Here is a 20,997-nt window from a genome sequence, read left to right as displayed (position 1 = left end):
CGTGAATGTGAATCCCAATGCCTTTTTTAAAATTACGTATAAATACGAATCGCTACATAGGTTTTTAAAAAGGCGTAAATACGAATCACAATATCGGATTTTTAAATCTCGTAAATAAGAATCGCAACGCACAATACTCTAATCGCGTGAATAAGAAAAGCAACACGCAAATATGAAAAGCTATGTTTGATATTAAAATCGTGTGAATAAGAATCGAGATATTAGCAGATTCCAGGCTTGGGACTTCTAAAAGGCTTGTCAGAAGCACCGTCGTTTGGACTACAAAAATCGGATCTATCTGGAGGGCGGGTAAAAAATTCGGAAAATCTTATCTGCTGCGAGTAAAAGGGGAGAAAATAGCTATAATAAGTAAAAATGAGAAAGGATTGGTAGCTATGTAGTTTGAATTTTCTGAAAAAGCGGAATATTTATAAAAAAAAGTGAAATTTTTAGAAAATCTGAATTTTTGATAAAAAAAACTGAAATTCAAGAGATAAAAGTGAAAAAAGCGGAAATCCGCTAAAAAGCGGAAAAATCTCATCCCTGTAAATACTGCAACTCAAGCAATCATTGATCAGTTTTTTGCAAAAATTTTGTAAATTTAATCTTACGTAGGGTTTTACTTAATTAAAATAATTAAATTAGTGAAAATAAAGCATTAATGTCATCATTAATTCAGCTTTTAAAGTGTGTGCATTTAGAATATATCATAAAAATTAGATTTTTTTTCTTCAAATTTTGAATCGCCTCTTAATAAAATCAAAAAAGCATAAAACGAAAGTGATTTTAATAAACGGCGGGTATTGTACAAGGGTCTCACTTTCAAAAAATTGTACAGTAAAACCACTCATTGCGGAAGCTTCTGAAAATATATTCCTCTCATTACAGATTTTTGTAAAAATTTCCCATGAATATTCTATGAATAAACCATTATATACCTTCACTGTGTGGCGAACACTCCTCTTACCGGACAGTTATTTGTACCCCAAAACGTTATTTCAATTTCTTCTAACTAGACCCAAAAAAAAAAATATATTTCTACTTAATATTTTTAAAAAATTAAAAAAAATTTTTTTGATTATTTTTTAATTTTCTTACACTGGACAGGGTACATGATGTCCTAGCCTTGAAAGATTTTGAAATTACAGCTGGGGCAGGTCCCAGTAACTGAAAAAAATTTGGCACAGAAAACCTTAAGTTGCACCGCAAAACACATAATGAGCCCATGAATTTCTTATATCAATTGTTCCCTGGTGATCAAACAAGTGACAATGGGCAATCGTGCTCAGCGATTGACTCCTTACATCAATTTATTCATCATTCTATTCCAACAAGCACCTCTTAAGATTTTTAAATATAATTGTTTTGTTTTTCTCCTTCCCTTTTCTCAATATTGAGTCAAGTGAGAATTTACTCTGATGACAAACTGAGATAACTTGCTTTTTTTGTGACACTTCTTAATCTGAATATGCTGACTTTAAATCATCCAAGAAAAGAGCTATGATGAAGTTGTCCCACACAATCACAACGATTTGTTTGAAGATGATGAGCTTCAGAATCTGCCATTATTTTTACAGTAGCATAAGTAACTTTACACCATGTATGCCTCTAGTTAACTACATCAAGGAAGAAACAAATTTCTCTATTGATGATAAAGTGACTGAATTGGATTTTTACTTTAAGATGCTTCCCAAAAGCTTATGCTTTCATATCGCCTATCGTAAAAACGAAAGGATAAAAATGCCAAATGAAGAACTCGGAAGCAAGTTTATAATTAGGCAGTCAAAGGGCGAAACACCTCAAAAGACTAACCAATTCGAAATCATGAAAGTTGTTAGGGAAATGTCGAGCATAAGCTCATTGGTAAGTCAGTAGTTCGCAGAGAAGTGAAGCCATTCAATAAGTGATAAGTACGGATTTCACCTCAATTCTCGGAAAATTTTCTGTATGCTTCTAATTTATATTATATTGAGGAAGTAATTTTTCTGTTTGAAGCACATTTTTCTCAAGAGTTTCACTGACAGCACAAGTCAGTAGATGAGTCAATGATAAAATTCAAGGGAATGAGTAATCTGAAGCAGTACCAAGCTTTGAAATCAGCAAAGAGAGGTATAAAAGTGAGGGAACGCTGTGATTCCAAAACAGGATACTTATACAACTGCTGCATTTACGCTAAGAAGAAAATTTTAGTGAGCAAAGTAACTGAAAGAAAATGCTTTGTGAAAAAGCTTGTTTCTACGATAAAGGGTGAGACTCCCAAAATCATACCTGTTTCAATAGATTCCTCATTTCTGTGAATCTGATGTCCATTTTGTCTCATGGATGCGTCGGCACCTACATAAAAAGATGAAAAAGTACACCAGGGTGCCCGACTGCGGAAAGAAAGAGAATAATTGCTGACCAATGGATGAACACGTAGGTTTTTGTCATACCAAATGAATTAACTACTGTGATTAGAACTCTAAAAGATGGATTTCAGAAGGAATTCTCTTGTCTGTCAATGGTAATGTTTTACAAGAAATTCATAGGTGGGAGGGTTGACCTCTCTAACCAACTAGGAACCTGCTTCGAGATGGATTGCACATCCAAAAAGTGGTGGAAAAACATATTACTGATGACCTCGATTGTGAATGCCCACATTATTCATCATGACGTTATTGAAATAAATGAAGAATAACATCTTATTTCTGTTGATTCTGACAAGTAAGAAATTTTTTTATTCCACAAAAAGGAAATGCCCTTTAATTTTAAGGAAGTTAAATAAATATTCACCATTTCTCAGTGTATGATTGTGAATTCATCAAAAATAAAAACTTAAATAAGCAATTCTTAGGGCATTAATGTTAATTTGAGAATGGAGATAACAGCTTTTATGAAAGACAGGAGTTTGATCGTTAGTCAAGGCTATAACCCACCGAGCTACAAATAGATAGGTATCAGCTTTACTTTATAGTAAGAGTGTTTAGTGTTTAATGTTGACCAAATGACCACAATTATGTTGTTGATCAAGAAATAACAGAGCCTAACTACCATTACTTCCACAACTGGCTGTTGTGAGAATGCTACATTTTAAAGGTAGTTTGATTTGTTTCCAATTTTTTGAAATATCCTTGTTTGAGTTACAAAAATCCCACACTAATAGACGATTCAATGTGTTTTTCTACCACATTTGACTTTCTAAGAGAGATCACATTAGATTTTTGTGCTGCAGGCCAATTAGAAAATTCAGCTCTTTGGAGACATTTGTCATTTCTTTGTCACCTATTGTAGTGAACTCTGTAAGCACACTGTTAAGTGACGTCAGCAGTTTGCAAAGAGCTAGATCTTCCAATTAGCTTGAAAGATATATATAAGAATAATCAGAAACATAAGAAAACTTTTACTAAAAAAATTAAATTATAATACCTCCATAAACAAACTCATCTTGACCAGATTTTGAACTCATCTTGATTAATTTTGGACACACAGTAAAATGATCTCTTTCACTTCCTTTAGGGAAATCTTGTTTACAAAGAAGACATTGTTTCATAGACAGAGAACAAGTTAGTAAATGTTTAGAATAAGAACGTTCAGGTATTTTATTCTCACAAAAAGGACATTGTTCATATAATGCTTCCTTTTCCTAAAATACACATATAAAGTTAGTATAGCCAGCAAAAGTAATAGTTTGAAAATCACATAAAGAAAATTAAACATTTGTCAATTACAAACGAGAAAATCAAAAGAGAGGTTATAATAACAAACTAAAATATTAGGAAAAAACTTCATAAGAAAAGTTATGTATTTTAATAACATTTTAAAACAATTTATCAACAAATATTATTATAAATAAATATCAAAAAAAGCTCGTAACATTTTTAAAATCAATTTTTAAATTTTACTGTGTTTTCTTAAATTTAAATGACACTGTTGAAGTCTTTATGATTTGTTGCATCAATGAAGAGACCAATCCATATTATCGAAACAAAAAAGTAGGCTTTTCCATAAATGTAAATAAATAAAAAAAACTAGTTATTTAAAATCTTTTAATATTTTATGTAAAGAGATTTGTCAACAAAAATAAGCAATCACCGATAAGCCCATCAGTGTATAAGCCAAAAAGTGCGCTTTTTATTTGGAAATTCCCCCAAAATTCAAAACTTGTGTGCAAGTCGAAATGACAAAATAAGATATGCTACGCTTGAAAATAAATACTTACCCTCTCTTTTGTATTAACAGTAGATTTAGTAACAGTTGCACAAAGGGTAAAAGAAGCATACACCTACTCATGTCTTAACTAGATCTTTTAAAAAATGTCACATTGAAGTTCAATTTGCGTATGAAGACACAAGTTAAAATAAAGACAACTGGACAATTTATTAAATCCAGATCTTCAGATGACTGAACAGGAATTTACCAAACTTTAGGAAGAATCAGATTCTGATAAAGAGTTTATTGGATTTTAGTGTGCTCGTTCTTCTTTGTTTATGTATTCGCATAGAAATAAAAATAGGTAAACTAGAATATTAAAAAAATGATAGTATTTCTTTCAATTTGTCGTTTTCATATTTTTCACTTTTAAAAGTTACATTTAGACATTACGTTTTCAACTGTTATTTTTATGTTATGAATGCATGTTTTGCAATATTTACTGATTATCGCTGGTGCTTAACGAAAGGAGAAGCAATCCTGTTGGTGATGTCATCCTGGAATTTTTTGAAGTTAGTGGATCAGATTATAAGCCAACTGCCCCACTTTAAATTTCTTTCAAAAATTTTCTAAAACTTCTCAGCTTACATTCGGAAATATATGGCACACATCAAATTGTCACAAAATTATATTTAACTAGTCACAGTTAGTAATTCTTAACCAAGCAATTTTAGTAAAGATATATAAATTCCTCCAAACATTTATATGAAAGTTATGAAACTTATTCAGATGTTGAAACTACCAGAATGCAGAGTAAAATAAAATGCGATTCTGAGCTTGTAAGACTGTTCTCTATGATACATAATGAAATTAAGTTTCGTAAAACATTCTTTTCTCAAAAAAAATCACAACTTTTATTTTAAAAAATAAAAGATAATTAAACTGATAGCAATACTCACTCTCAGATTTTCTTCTGAACGTAAAGTTCCAAACTTATTCTGCAATTCCACTAAATAAAAAATTAATTAGATATACTCAATAGTGCTACAACAAAGTAATATCATTTCATGCATGTTACCTATTTAAATCTGATTATAAATTTCAACAATTCATTTCTGCCAACAGGTCATTAAGAAGATAAGAAAAAAAATCAAAATGTAACTAATGCTATTGTTAATGTGAAAAGATGGTTTCTACAGCAAAAATGTCTGATTACAGGGCTGCAAACTTCCTACCGATTTTGGGCAAATTTCCTCTAGTGGTAGCTACGTTTGTTTTGATTAATGATTCTTTGTTTTGTAAATTCGATTTAAAGTTATTTTCCACACCACATGAAAATAATTCAAAAGTTCATATGAAACACTACCTTGTTCTGGTAATCTTGAGGTAAGGCCTTTGAATATTGGCAAAATTACACAGAATTCTGAAATCTTTAGTTTTTAATTGTTTGCCACTCCATAAATATTTTTAATAAAATGTCTTCTTCCTTATCCCCACAATTAGCAGGGCTAAACAATGTGCATGAAATTCATGACCCGGAGGAAGTCAGCCACCAAAAGTGGGTTATTAGGAATGTCCCTTTTGTTCAGTTCAGGATACATTGGGGAGAACCTGTATGATGTGGCACCTGGGGCAGTTTGGGACGATTTTAACTCTACCCTCGAAAGAAAGAGACTTAAGGTGGCCGCTGGTAAGCGCCGTCTGGTCTTAATAAAATGTAGTAGTTGGCAGCTGTGTCTCATTATAACGAACTTAAACAAGTCTTTATACGTTTAGCACAAAAATCAATATATTTAAGAACAAATGAAACTTTCACAACTTTCTATTCAAGTAAGAACTTACTTTCCATAAATCAACAGAAAATATAATTAATAATACAACTAAAAACATGAAACAATATTTTCATGATAAATATTTGAATAAGTGTACAGATTATAGCATGACGGAATTTTTATTCCACAACCTGAAGCCATTTTTAAAGAGAAATAAATTTAAAAATAAGATAAAAAACTTTCAAATAAATAATTCTCAATTTTGCGGATTCAACATTTTTCAAATTTCTCAAATGGATAAGGAATGACGATAAACTTGTGAATAATTTTAACTACAATAACTATCAAAAAATAAGAATCTATTAAAAACAAATAGACAGTAGAAAAACAAAACAACAAAAAGTTAAATAAGAAGGGATTTACAACTGTTCAAACACTTGGAACAAAAAAAAAAAAAAAAGATTATAAGGGTTAATGCACAAAACATAGAGAAACCATAAAAATAAATGGAAAGATAATAAAACATGACTTAATCTAAACACCAGGAAAAAAGTGAAAACAGAACATAAAATAAAAGTAGTACATTTCAAGTCACTCTCTGGAATTAGTACAGAATCTAATGCATCACAAGTCTTTCTATGTTCCTCTTTCTCTTCAATGTGATAAATGTCTTGGCAAATAGGACATTCTACTAATGCCGATTTGCAGTATTTCTTGTGATTGTCAAAACGCTTTGGGAGAAAATTCATGGAACAGTATGGGCACAGCAAAAGATCTCCTATTGAAGGATATAAATTTGTCTGAAAGTAAAATGTGTGTTAATAACATGTCTAATTTGTAAGTTAAAATAAGAGTAACCACAGTTGAATTATATAGTTGCACGTCCACATGCCATGTATGGTTCCATTCAGAGAGATTCTTAAAATTTGAAGCTACTCTTTTGAATAAATTTATTTTCCAATCTTATTTAGTAGTATGCCTGCAACTCCGGAAGAAAAACGCTTCAAAATCTCTACGCAAACTAATGAAAAATTTCTTGATCTTTACTTTCATAAACAAATAATATGGGTACACTTCTTTTATGGACAAGGTTGATATTTATCTTCTAAATTAATGTATGCATATTGTATTTTAATACACGTTGCATGTAGGGAATATTTCAAAATGATTAATGTTTTTGCCATTTTTTGGAATAAAATCACTCTGTCATGAAGGAACATGAGTTAGTACATTGAATTCGCGATAACTCGAATTTGATAGGACGGACGAAAAACTTCGACATATTGGAAGTTCGACTTACAGTTAGTTTCGGTTTTGGACTTTCAAAATATTGTCGGATTATTTAATTAATGCTTATAGATCATTTTTCTGACAAGCCATTTACGATAAGACTGTTTGAAGCACTTTCTGATATCCTGGTCCATCGGCTGCAACTTTGCTGTTGTGTTTGGCGGAAGAAATTGCAAGTTTACTGCTTTCAAATTAGGTAGATCACTATGTGCTGTGCATTTATCCATAAAGAGTATCACTTTTCTTTTTTTAGCGAAGAATTTCCGATCCAATTTTCTTACATAGTCCTCAAATAAAACTGATGTCATTCTAGGTTCCTTGACTGTCCTCCAACTAGGACAGTCAAACGTTCCTTGCTCATTTTCCCCCCTGAGCAGTTTTCATCCTTAAACATCATAGTCTTATTTAGAAGACATTTAAAAAATAAACCCAATTCATCAATATTGAAAACATCATTTTAACTGCATCCTTGAAATAAATTTGGTAACGTTTCATTTAACCACTGTTCACATACTTCTAGAGGGAGAGCTTTAGCTTCTCCATGAAGAGTGCGAAAGACATTGCGTGTGTGTTTCAAAGGAAGGAGCAAGATATCAGCTCCTAGGTTTCTTTTCTTGCTTTAAAAGATAAAAAAAAAATCGAGTTAAAGGGAGTAAAATTCGAGTAATCGAGAATAATTAACACGGAATTGAAGATAAAAGGGTCGGGACCTCATAAAAAAATCGAGTTATAGTAATATTCGAGTTATCATACTTTGAGTTATAGCGAATTGACTGTATATACTTTCAGACTGAGTCTTAGATTTTTTTTTCAATCTAACTTTAGAAGTGACAAAAAATAAAAATATGGCTTAGCTAAAATATTTTAAAGCTAAGAAAAAATTAAGATAAATAAGTTAAACAATCTATAGTCTGTTTAAAATAAAACTTCAGATATGGCTGATATAAATTTCAGTATATTTAATAACAAATATGTATTCAACTTTGTGTTGCCTTCAACATTTTCTTTTATTGCTAGGAAGTTCCAGTACTTGTTTGGATTGCTCAACGTAACTGCTTCTCATTCAATGATATTTTTTTTTTCTTTTTAAAGTAAATTTTTTTCAAAAATTTTTTTTCATTTTTCTAGTAAAATGTATAATTGTTATCATTTAAAGTTGAACATTTTGTTAAAATATTAATCATACGAAAATGAAATATTATCATGACATAAAATAATCAACAGTACTTTTTTTGTTTTTATTCAAGAACAAAAAGATTCCTCGTGCACCACTGTAAAAGTACAACACGAGGCTTACAGACGTAAGTATGGTAGCAAACAATGTAGGACTTAAGAACAGAGAATGTGCGATTAATAAGAAGAAATAAATAAGAAGTAATTTTACTTGTTAAGGATATGATTATCATTTTCACGGTTAAAATTGGCAAGGAATTTCATAACTTAGATAAGTTTATATTTTTAAAAATTTTAATATAAATGTTAAGTTTCGTAACTGACAATATCTAATCTCCTTTCTTTATATACTTTTGACATAAATTAAAGCTAGAGCTTGTAAAATAAAGATTTTAATAGAGATAAATAAATTATCCAACAACAATGGATAAGTAGAAAAAAAATTATGAAAAAAAAACCCACTTAAAACTTCATAGTTTTCAAACAAATTTAAAATTTTGAATAAAATAAAATTGATTAACGTTCATAAACTAAAAGGTCTCTTTCAGCACATCAAATGTAAACTATATTGCATTTAAACATGTTGCTAAGGTCCACACTTGGTATTTTTACGACATGTTTAACAGTTAACAATTTTTAAATTAATTATTGAATGTAAATTTTTTTTTTATTCCCTAGCATAAAAAGCTCAGATGATAAAGATAAATCGTAAGCTCAAGTAATTATGCAATTTATCAATTAAATAATAACAAGATTTCCTTTGCAATTTTTTAAAAAAATTCTAAATTGGTTTAATGCTCTTGAATGGTATAATGCTCTATCATTAAAAGTTTGCTTAGAACAAAATGTAAAATACAAATAACAGTGTCATTGTAAGAAATACTTACTTTTGTCCCCTCAGTATGCATTTTAACTTTAGAATCATCTGTACAACCTAAAATTACAATACAATTATGAAAAAGTATTCAATAACACAAATTGAAAACTTCAATTTACTTTACTCTATTAATATAATTATTTTAATATGGGCTAGACTCGAAATTATATAAAATAATATCTTTCAATTTCTAGCATAGTTATTTGCTAGAAAAAATTAACAACAGATGTAAAGACAGACCATTACCTGAAGTGTAGTTTTCGCTTCCAAAAATTTTCACAGAAAAAAATTTCTTTATTCTTCATTAGCTGTTACCAATGAGAAACTGTTAATGTTCAATATTTGTATTCTTAATTATTTTTAATTCAAAAGTAAATAAATTTTTTATAGTGTTATCATGACTTGATTTTATATAATGTAAGTTCAGAGAATTCAGCAAATGAAAAGGTAAATAAGGTGTAAATATGTAGCATTGTTGGCAGCAGCAGAAAACTTTATTCACCCATACTTAAAATTATTTATTAATTATTTTTAATTTCACTAACTAAAACAAAGCTTTAAAAATAAGAAGGTTAATTTACAAGAATGAATATCTAACTCAACATAGGAAATTTATTTTTAAAGTTGATTTAATATAATGAATCTAAAATTAGAAAAAAATAAATCCAACTCAATGTGTCCCACATAATCAATTTCTAGCTCAATAAACATAGAATTTTTTTTTCTTCAAACAAAGTATTTTTGCATAGACAATATCAAATCATTATACTTTTAAATAATCATACTTGCTATAGGCCGAGGTGTAGACATTCCACATTCTGAATAAGGATTATTAGAATTTTCTACAACACATTTACTAAAGTGCTCAGAAAGTTCATCTTTGGGTACTAACAAAGAACAAATTCCACATTCTTCTTTGGCAGATTCCTATTTGAATTAGAATGCTACTTTGTAATGAAAAAATAAAACACATTTTAAAGACTGTACAATAATAATTTGATTATTCATTCACTTTTATTTTCATTTTCTCTAGACCAGTGTTTCCCAAAGTGTGGTACGCGTACCCCCAGGGGTACGAATACAGTTTAGCGGGGGTACGCGTTCTTATGCGAAATATCTTGCAACAAACGAAAATTTCAAAAAATTTCATTTAAAAACAAAGCTAGCCATAAAAACTTACGATTACGTATTTTTCTATTGGCTATTTTTTGCAAAGTTAACAGTTAACATTTAGTGGTGTCAACAGCCAGTTGTGATTTTTAATTTTTGTGCAATTTTTTTATAGTAAAAAATAAATTCATTTTCTTATTAGTGGTACACAGCGCTACGAAAAATTTAAAAAGGGTACGCAAAAGTCATACGTTTGGGAAACACTGCTCTAGACTAATGAGTGATACAATTGAGCCGGTTTCATCTGAATATCTCTGTTGAATGAAACAGGTTCCCAATTATTATTCTGTGCACTCTGTCTTACTTTTTTTTTGGTAATAATAACAGGAAATAATTGAGAGCTACAAGACTCCACGCTTTTTGTCAACAACATAGATAGAGAAATAGGTAGCTTCTCTGGCTTTAGAGAACACCAAAAGTAAAAGTATGACTGGCCTTCATACTTATGGTCAGAGTTAGTTTTAACCAATTTTTTTAAACTTACAAATCAACTTTAGGTATTTAAAAAAAGTTTTAAGCTAACCTACTTTACTTTAAAAAAATTTTCCTTAAATATAACCAAGAGAAATATATTTCTTAAGAAAAGATTTAATGGTTACATCACAAGGTGGGAGTAGAATACAAGGAACAGAATTAGAACAAGTAAGACACAGGATGGTGTGAGACTAAAGAACAAAGATTCTGTAACATATTTATGACCACAGCACACACACACAGTACAGTAATTATAATTCTTTTTGGCATGATATTTCGTCTTAAATAATTAACTGAAACAATCAATACTCAATTGAAAAATCAGTACGATTTAAATTACTTTCAAATTTGTTGTTTTAATAATGTTTCTATGGCATTTACAATTATTAAATTAATTTACATAATAATTAAATCAATGCAATTATTTTAATGCATATTAAAAAAATATGTGATAGATTTCATTACATATTGTTTAAGGACTTTTTATTTCTTGTTCTTTTTATCCTCCCCAGAAATCTTGGGAGTAAAACCTGCCATTTCAAAAATTCCTTAAAATGCATCAAAATTTAAAAAAAATCTAAATATGAATTATTTTTAATTACTTGAAATAAAAATTTCACAAAATATTCGTAAATTTAAAACTTGATATTCCTCAATTAAGCTACAAATACTGATAAATTATAATTTTATCAATTAATTTTATAAATATGATTTACGAGAGCATGTGCAACTTATAGTTTTAGCACTCATATGTTCTTGAATTTATTATAAATCACTTTAGCAGCAAAAATACCCTGTAATATTCAGTTGATAGTATAGGAATTTTTCAAAAGTCTGCCCAGTTATATGATTTTTAATGATTGATAATTTTTGAGTCAAATATCTGTAATTCTAGTTTAATTATCTTGTTTGAGTTAGATCCCTTGCAAATAAAATAACATAGGACCTTTGTCTTCGAGTAAACACTTTTTCCTGATTTTAATAAATTATAAGTATACAATATAATTTATTAATTTAAAGTAAATAAACATGCATATGCATAATGAAGATAATAGTGCTGGATTCATTTATGGATTATTGGATGCTAATTAAAGACATTCCCTTGGAGCTACACATATCAATTTTGTTATCTTACCTTTAAATAAAAAGTTTCACTTTAAAAATTACCTCTTAAAAATAATCACTTAAAAATTATCACAACACTTTAACAAAGAGGACTGAATAGGGTTCATACAACACTTTAACATAAAATACCCTTCCTTGAAATAGATAATTATCAGTGTTTCAGAGATAATAATCTGATTAAAAGTTGATGAAAATTAAATTTTGGTGAAATTTATTATCATTGGTATCATTGAAAATTTATGTACACAAGAAAATAAATAAAATTAGAAACAGTTACAGTTAACATTTCTTAAGAGATTATATTACAGCTTTGATCACCTGTTTACATGATTCCATATGTTTTCTTTTATCTCTCAGCATTACTGGTAAATCACAATTTTTGCAATTTTCAATGCGTTCAGTACAAGTCTCTAAATGGGTAAGAAGAGATTCAGATCGGAATTTCACACGGCAGAAAGGGCACATAGTGAGTCGATCACATGGTTTCTGAAGAAAATAGTCAAGTTTAAATAATTAAAAAACAAAAAATTATCCGGTTTAAGACAAAATGTAAACCAAAACAGTTTTTGTCAACTGTTGTCTGTCAATAGATTATTTTCCTTAAATTTAAAAATAACTTTATAAAAAATGAGTGCATTAATTTTTCCCTGTTTGATAAGTATACAAAATATCTAAAAAGATAATATATTTTAAGTGAGAATGCATATTAAATAAACCTATTCAATGATACGGTTCAGAGACAGTTTTTAATATTCATCACTTTTTGATTAAATGATAGTTTTCTGATAATTATTTAATTACATGGTTTCATTTAAGGGAAATTAAAAATAATAAAAAATAGGGTTGGCTAGAAAACTTTTATTCACATTATTAAGAGGTTATATCTGATGAGAAAATAAGACAGATTGCCGACTAATTTTCCAAACTGGAAACTAATTTTTTATGCTATAAGAAATCATCAATAACTGAAAACTTTTCAAATGAGATAATTATTAAAAATAACTATTTTTTGATTCTAACTTAGGCTTTCTTTTATATTCTCACATGAAATAAATTTGACTACCAGTGGTTCATTTTGTTAACAATATATTTAAACAGTTGCATGAAGTTTTATTCCTTCAATGTTAAGACAAATACATACGCAAACAAAAGACAAAAACAGAGTGAGGAATAAGGAATGAAATACATGGTTAGAGATATCGTTGAGATTTAAATACTTTAACAAATAACAATTAAAGGATGAAGCTATGTATACACAAATTATTAAATTAAAAAAAGCTGTTTTTTAAATTATTTTCTTTAAATTAGTTTCTAAAAATCTATGAATCATTGTATTTAGACAGGGTGCGTAGGCAGATTTTTCAACAAAAATTAAGCATCTTTTAAGTACTGCACTCAAAAGATATTTTTAATCACTTTGCAAAGAAAAAAAATTTCATAACTAGGATCTGTGGAATAATAACAATTATTTTTTCTATTTTTTCTATCTCTTAAAGTTCTTAATTAATGAACATAAAAACAATAAAATTCAAAAACATTTTCATGAGCTTCACATAATCATGATAAAATAACTAGTTTCTGATAAATATTGCAGTGAAAATTGAGAAAATCGTGCTTTTTTGTAATTTTGAACATCAATCGACAAGGCAAAGAAAGATTCTCTTTTCAAAAGATAGAAAATTAAGCACTTTTTACAAAACCTGAATAAAAGAAGCAGAAAAATGCTACATGCCCTGTTAGATTTGAAGGGGGGAAGAGTATATTAAATAAACTGTGTCTTAAATAGTTGAACAAAAAAAAGTAGCTTTAAATGTAACCGAATTTTGCTTTACGAATTTTAATAAAAATTGAAAAGAAAGAGAAAATGTATAAAAAAAGAAAAATTAGTAGAGAGTTAAAAATATTTATTATTTTATCTGAGTAAAATCACAAATACTATTGATTTTTAATAATACTTTTAATTGTAAAACAGAGACTCATTGCTTTACGAATAAATACAGATGAAAATTTGATATGTAAAATAAAATAAAAACATGAATCAGAAAAAGCATGTTTTCAATGAAAACTGAAACTAATAAAATACTTAAAACTTTTATTGTCTATTACATTTGTATACCATTAGTGTATTTTACTTTGAATTTTTATGAGTGGTAAATTGGTATAAAAAATCAAAAAATTACCATGCAAGTTTCTTTGTGTTTGTATCGATCCTTGAACTTAACAGAAGTATCACAAAACTGACATTTTTCACTAAGGTCTTGACAAGTCTCCATATGAAGTGACAAGCAATTTAAAGGAAATGTTTCAAAACAATATTCACAAGGAAGAGGTCGGTCATCAGATTTGATTTCCTAAAAATCACATAGTTTATTAATAAAAGAAAATCTAAAAAGAAAACGATAACTAATACACTATAATTTTAAAAAATAATAGCTATCACTAGATAATAGTGTATTCTAAAAAGTGAAATAACTTGAATTGATGATAAAACAGCTGAAAGTACCAAATTTGGTAAAAAGGTAATTTAAAGCTTACAACAATAGAGATTAGAAAGGAGCCTCCAGAGATTTTTAAATCTGGAGGAGAGGGTAAAAGTGGATAGAAGTTATTAAGGTTTTATATAAAATTCTGTATTTAATACTTATAGCTTAAATATCGAAAATTTGACAAAGGGTATTTAGTTCCGATGTATTTCTTTATTTTACCACTTAGATTACCCTTTTGTCAACATATTATTTTAGGGAGCAGCTAAGTGAAGAGACCACACAAAGTTTTTATCCCTTCAACTTGCTATATATTCATATCTCATCATGTCTTTTAAGCGAAGTTAAAAAATTTGCCTGATTTGGTAACATATAATAAATTATGTATTTCATACTTTTACGTATTTATAGCTTAGATATCGGAATCTTGACAAGTGATATTTTGTTTTCGATGTATTTCTTTATTTTACCACTCAGATTAGCATTTTGTCAATATATTATTTAAAGGAGCAGCAAAGTTTTTTATCCGTTCAACTTGCAATTTATTCAAATCTCATCATTAAGTGAAAATTTAAAAGATTGTTTGATTTGTTCAATACAAGATTTAAAAAAAATATTGATATATTACAAATACATTAAGTGTGTCAGTTTAGAAAAATTTTGTTAACAAACAGTTTAAATAACTATGAAAAAAATGAAATTTTTTTTTAAATTTCAGCAATTTGGAAATAGAGTCTTAAATAATATGAGGAAAACAATCACATTATTAAAATAAGAATTAAAGAAGTTATTCAAAATTGTTCTTCAATTTTTGATTTAGATTTTTATGAGTCCTATAATATTTTCAAAAATTCCAAACTGTTGGTCAATGACCTATCCAGCGTTCCTTATATTTCTCCTGTTTGGAAATCTATGATTAAACCTAACTACCCCCCCCCTTTTTTTGTTCCTTGCTTCCCATTCGTCGTCATCCTTTCACCCTTCCCTCCTATTGGACGTTGCTCTAATCGCTTTGTGACGTCACCTTTCTCTATAAATTTACCCTATTTTCTCTCATTTCTTTCTGATGCACTGATGAAGGTTGCCCTTTGAGCATCCGAAACAGCTGTCTGCTTTTAATAATATTTTTGTGCTCTTTAACTTTGACTACCTCAGTTTGTATTTTAGCACAAAGGTCGCCCACTTGTGTATTTAAGAATTAAAGGGTTTAATAAATCAGGGTGCAAAGCCAGATTTTTTAACAAAAAATAAGCACCTTTAAAGTACTTTTTAAGCACTCAAAAAATTTTTTAATCACTTCTCAAAAGAAAATCATAATTAGGATCTGTGCAGTAATAAAAATTATTTTTCCTATTGCTTAAAGTTCTTCATTTATAAACATAAAATTGATAAAATGAAAAAACATTTTCAAAAACTTTACATAGTCATGGTAAAATAACTAGTTTCCGATAAATATTGCAGAGAAAATTATGAAAATCATGCATTTTTCGTAACTTAGAATGACAATCGAAACAGTAAAGAAAAAAATCTCTTTTCAAAAGATAGAAAATTAAGCACTTTGTACAAACCCTGAGTAATAAAAGCACCTTTAAGGGCTTTTAAAAAACGTAAATCAAAAATAAGCACTTTTTAAAAACGTTATGGACCCTGTAAATTGTACAGTTGGTTTTCTGCAAATGAAATAAATAATATCAGAAATAATGCCACAATAAACAATAGCTGAATAAAATATAGATTTTAGAATTTAGTTATGATCACATATCTAACTTCATTACACTGTATGATTTTTTTAATAACAATGTGTAAGTTCCTTTCGGCAACATTTATAAAAGAACTAATAATCAAACCTGTTAATAATTGAAGTGCATAAATTTTTCAATCCAATATAAGGAAATATAAAACTGATTCCGTAGAACTAACATAATGAGTACTACTTATAGATTTCTGTCAATAGTAAAGGAATAATATTGCTTTCAATTACCATAAGAGAAGAAAACTAATACACATTAAAGAAAGACAATTTAAATGTAAAACAAACAATTGTTTTTTCTTTTTAAAAAAAAATACTATTCAAAAATGGGAAAACCTCTTACTATGGCTTGCTCAATATGATCATTCTTAGTTAAATCTTCGCCTTGGATCTCATAATTATTCTAAAAAAGAAATATAATGACTTAATAAAGCAAACAAAAAATTTAAGTGTTATTATGAAGAAAGGTTAACCTACCATTACCTACCTAAAGGTTCATGTAATTACATTGTTCCTGACTCTTTAAAACATAAATTTTAAAACAGAAAAAAAATGAATAATGTGTCACATTTTAATTTAAATAGCTACTCTCAAAATGCAATCATCCTTTTCTTTAAGAGAGTTGAAAAACTGCAATCATAATTTTTTTTGCATTTTTTTCTGATTTGAACTATCTTTGAAGCAAAAGAAAATTCCTAACATGGCTTTTTTTTTGAAGTGTTGATACATAATAGCGTAATTTGTAAAGTTAGCTCTTAGATAACGATTATAGCTAAGTTCAAAAAAGTGAAGATGGAAATCTAAGAGCTGGTAACAGAACCTTAAATATATATATTTACCTCAAAACTTATGTTGCATGCATTTAATTGTGCTTCGTTCATGTGGGGGAAAAAAACAGAAAATTTCTTTAAATGTTCTAATATTAGCATGGAATTGAAATAAAATGACAAAAAAATTTAAATACATTAGAATTGAAGAATATTGCATGAAATTGAAATACATTAAGTGTTTGTGTTTTGCTTATTCAACCTATTTTCATTCCTTTTCTTTGTTTTTTTTTGAAAAAAAAAAGAGAAAAATCTTGCATATTTTTGAATGTTGAGGACAAAGATATGTTAGTTATGCTGAATGTCCCTAACGTGAAATTCCTTATTTTATGCTGAAATAATCACTATAGTAACCTAGAAAAAATGTTTAATGTAAGTTTGTGTTTCCTTATAAGTTTTTAAACAATAAATGTTTTTATCTTATAAACTTTTCTTTTACTTTATCTGGTTTCTGACTAAATTTATTTACTGTTCAACAAATGTAACTATACTCCGTTGTAAGTTAAGAAAAGATCATTGCATTATAGAATTTAAGTAATCATCCGCAACTGCATATACAGTATCAAGTCCCATATCTGGACGACTGTATATAGGAAGGGTCTTTTTTCTAGACACTTTTTTACAATCAAAATAAACAACTCTTTATCCTTTTCAGAAAATTTTTTTTTGGATAAAACAAAAACAAAATCTGGCATTTCACAAAAGCACGAAAAAAAATTGCGGATTGTTTCACTTGAGTCTCGCAAAAAGCAGGCCATAAAGTGATTATTCGAAATTGCAATTAGGAATTCGAGGATTGTAATAATATATAAAAAATGAAATTAAAATTTTAAAAACTATGTGGAAATCCCAAACTATTGAAAATGCGATCAACAAAACCACATGAGCAATAAAATTGTCACAAATCAAGTGCCTGAAAAAGTAAGTCCTCAAATGCGTGATTCAAAATTTTTCGCGTAAGATAAGAAAAAAAAACTATTCTAACTGTGAAAATCTATAGCAATAACTGATAGAAATGCAAAAAATTAAATAAAAACTTTAAAAACTATGCGGAAATCCCATTCGAAATTTCCTGTATAACCATTCCTGATAAAAAATACATTAAACTATGAAAATCCAAAGCAATAACTGACAAAAATGTGATCGTAAATCTACCAGGGAGTGCGGCTGAATTATCAATAATTGAGTGCTAAATGTGCTATTCTAGGTTTGCAAAACAATATATAGTTTTAAAAACCAAGTGAAAATCAGTTTCAAAAACTAATGAAAAAATGATTGACAAAACTAAGCAGATTCACTAAAACATTGTTAATCCAATGAATCTAGAAACAATTACTAACTGAAATTCATGACTTAGAATTTGATAATCATATTTAAGATGATGGCAGATTAAAATAACGAAATTTTAAAAACCAAGTGGAAATCTGGAAGAATCTGAAAAAATAGCGCAACCACGAAAACCAGATGGATTGATTGAAATAGAGGTTAATTATCATCCATTTGTATTGAATAAGGATGTTTTGACGCTTGTTTACCTTAAAGACCTATTATACGGAAAAATTTATTTTACGAGCTTGCCGATTCCGAATATGGGACATTGTAGTTCTGTTTTATTTTGTTTTCAAATTATACAAATATACTTTCAAAGCAGTATAACAGCTTTTAAAAGTTAAACACATCAGGCAGAAATTTAATTCTTGCTATCTTTAATGATACATACAATTATTAAAAAAGGTTATAGTTTCATAGTCTTACTGGAATTCTACATCTGGCGATATATTTAGATAAATAAGAACATTCGTTCTTGAAAAAGAAACAGTCATATGACATCGAAAGACCATTGGATTTGATTGGACCACTAAAAATGCTGAGTCTTCTGCTGACATGCTTTTAACAAATCAAATGCAAGATAAAGAGTTTTCACTTTTGTTTTACTGTGGAAGAAAATCGTCGGCAGGAAACAATATTTATTATTCTTTCACCATTTTCTTAAAATGCGAAAAAAGACTTATTTGCTAGGATTTTAGACATAATTTTTATTAATTGTTAACTGATTATTGTAGTTAATGACTGTTATTAATTATTAATATGAAAGTAAGCAAAAAGGCTGTGCAGCGTCATTTCAAGAGTTGACGATATAGATGGGAGATCATTCATTTGGCGAGCACTTATATGCAAACAACCTCTCTCCATAGGGATAATAATTTTTTTCCTAACTTGTAACAGAGTGTAAAGTGGCTTCCATTTTGAAGTTATTAAATTTTAAGAAAATGGGAAGTTTGAAAGATTAAGAATGATAACAAAATACAAAGTAGAATAAATCTAAATCAAATTATTTTCATTGCAAAAACTTAGCTTTTATGAATTAGTGCCTTATTAATGCAGACTTATTCTTAGTTTAGCACTAAGAATACAGGATTAAAATAAATTTGAATCGATTTTATTCACAAGAAACATATTGGCTTTAATGAAATAAAATTCTGCATTCTCAATTCACTTATTTTTATAAATTTTAATACAATATGGATTTATATAAAGAGGTAAAATATTTTATTCTTCCTTTTTTTACAATCTTAAAACCTTGTGGGAAAATTAAAATTGTATTTACAATAAAATAAATTGTATTGTATTGTCAATAAATATAAAACAATAATTACTTTTAGACATTCATGTTCGTTAAAATTCCTTAATTTAAACATGCGTTCACACGTAAAGCATTTTTTCAAGCTAGCTCCACAGCTTACAATGTGATATTCAATTTCGTTTGAAGGAAATTCTAGTTCACAGTAAGGACAAGTAGTTGGCATCTGTGGTAAGTTTATCTGCAACAAAGAGTTCCACTATATTTTTCTCTCAAGTATTGCATAAAGATTAAGTGAAAATTTTTTTAGAGCCTTTATGGATTTTAAGAATGAATAATTTAAAAAAGTCAAGTTTTTGAAGAATCACATATATCTGAGTTGAACTTGCAAATAGTTCCTCTGACATTTTAGTGTGCTTCTGAATATAATTTGACAGTCACTTATTGTATTTTTTATTAAAATAACATAAGAATAGAGGAAAAATACTTCATTTGTATCTAAGACTTTTTGTTAATTAACTTTAGAAAAAATTTTTGCTCATTATGTTTGTTTTCAAAATATTTTAAACAAATCTCACGCTATATTCTTCAGTAAAATGTATTATTAAATACAGTCGGACCTCTATTTAACGAAGTCTCTAAATTCCGATAATAAGTTCGTAATATGGATAAAGATAGCAATTAATACACCTTTATCTTGTAAACTAGTATTTACTATTTATTTTATAAATCTTAACCATAAAAGAAATCTGGAAAGCAAGAATAGAGCAAAATTTAGCAGTACACTATCATGCTACATACATTTTCATCTAAAAAAAAAAGCTAAATTTATGTGTAAAATTATAGCTGCATTTATTATAAAAGTAATTTCAAAAATAAATGCGTTCTTAAGTTTAATTGCTACTGATAAAATCCGTTAATTTTGCCTCAGTTTTTCGTTCGAAATGCAAGCAAAAAGGGAAAGGGATTTTACTGCTTTCTCTTAAAAGGGGTAAGTAGCTTTGGAAATCAATTCAAGGTCATTTCCCTCATAAAATGAGTTAAAATGTTCTGAAATATTTTGGGAAATAGAGAAAGTGGATCTCAAAGAAAAGTTCCTTAAATAGAAAATTCACTTCACTATTTGGAAGTTATTTTAAGAAAACATTTCCAAAATGTTCTTGGTTCCTCGAAAAAAAAAATTTAAAATTGAGAAATTCGCAAAATGGAAGTTCGTTAAATAGAAGTCCGACTGTATCTTTTAACTCAAACATTAAATGGAAACATCTGCACAAAATATAAATAAAAATCAAAAATAACTATTAAATGATTTTTGTCTTAAATATGATTATCACCTTCCAACTGTTC

General features: G+C 28.2%; 1 protein-coding gene across 10 annotated transcripts in view; it reads right to left on the bottom strand.

Moving 5' to 3' along the window:
* Positions 1-20,997, bottom strand: part of LOC107451983 (uncharacterized) — a 111,023-nt gene that overhangs the window by 44,522 nt on the left and 45,504 nt on the right. For 4 of the 10 annotated variants that reach the window (XM_071181610.1, XM_071181613.1, XM_071181619.1 and 1 more), the window contains 9 exons: positions 19,727-19,891; positions 16,586-16,645; positions 14,190-14,360; positions 12,328-12,495; positions 10,026-10,167; positions 9,251-9,297; positions 6,484-6,700; positions 5,088-5,137; positions 3,406-3,622 (listed from right to left, as the gene is read on the bottom strand). In XM_071181610.1, coding sequence (XP_071037711.1) covers positions 3,406-3,622; positions 5,088-5,137; positions 6,484-6,700; positions 9,251-9,297; positions 10,026-10,167; positions 12,328-12,495; positions 14,190-14,360; positions 16,586-16,645; positions 19,727-19,891 — 1,237 coding nt within the window. The remainder of the gene's footprint in view (positions 1-3,405; positions 3,623-5,087; positions 5,138-6,483; positions 6,701-9,250; positions 9,298-10,025; positions 10,168-12,327; positions 12,496-14,189; positions 14,361-16,585; positions 16,646-19,726; positions 19,892-20,997) is intronic. The other 6 variants (XM_071181612.1, XM_071181618.1, XM_071181611.1 and 3 more) reach the window with 3 other exon arrangements.

This window comes from Parasteatoda tepidariorum, chromosome 6 (genome assembly GCF_043381705.1).
Source record: "Parasteatoda tepidariorum isolate YZ-2023 chromosome 6, CAS_Ptep_4.0, whole genome shotgun sequence".
Taxonomy (NCBI): domain Eukaryota; kingdom Metazoa; phylum Arthropoda; class Arachnida; order Araneae; family Theridiidae; genus Parasteatoda; species Parasteatoda tepidariorum.
The sequence above is the reverse complement of the archived record's forward strand: the minus strand, read 5'-3'. Positions and strand labels throughout refer to the sequence as shown.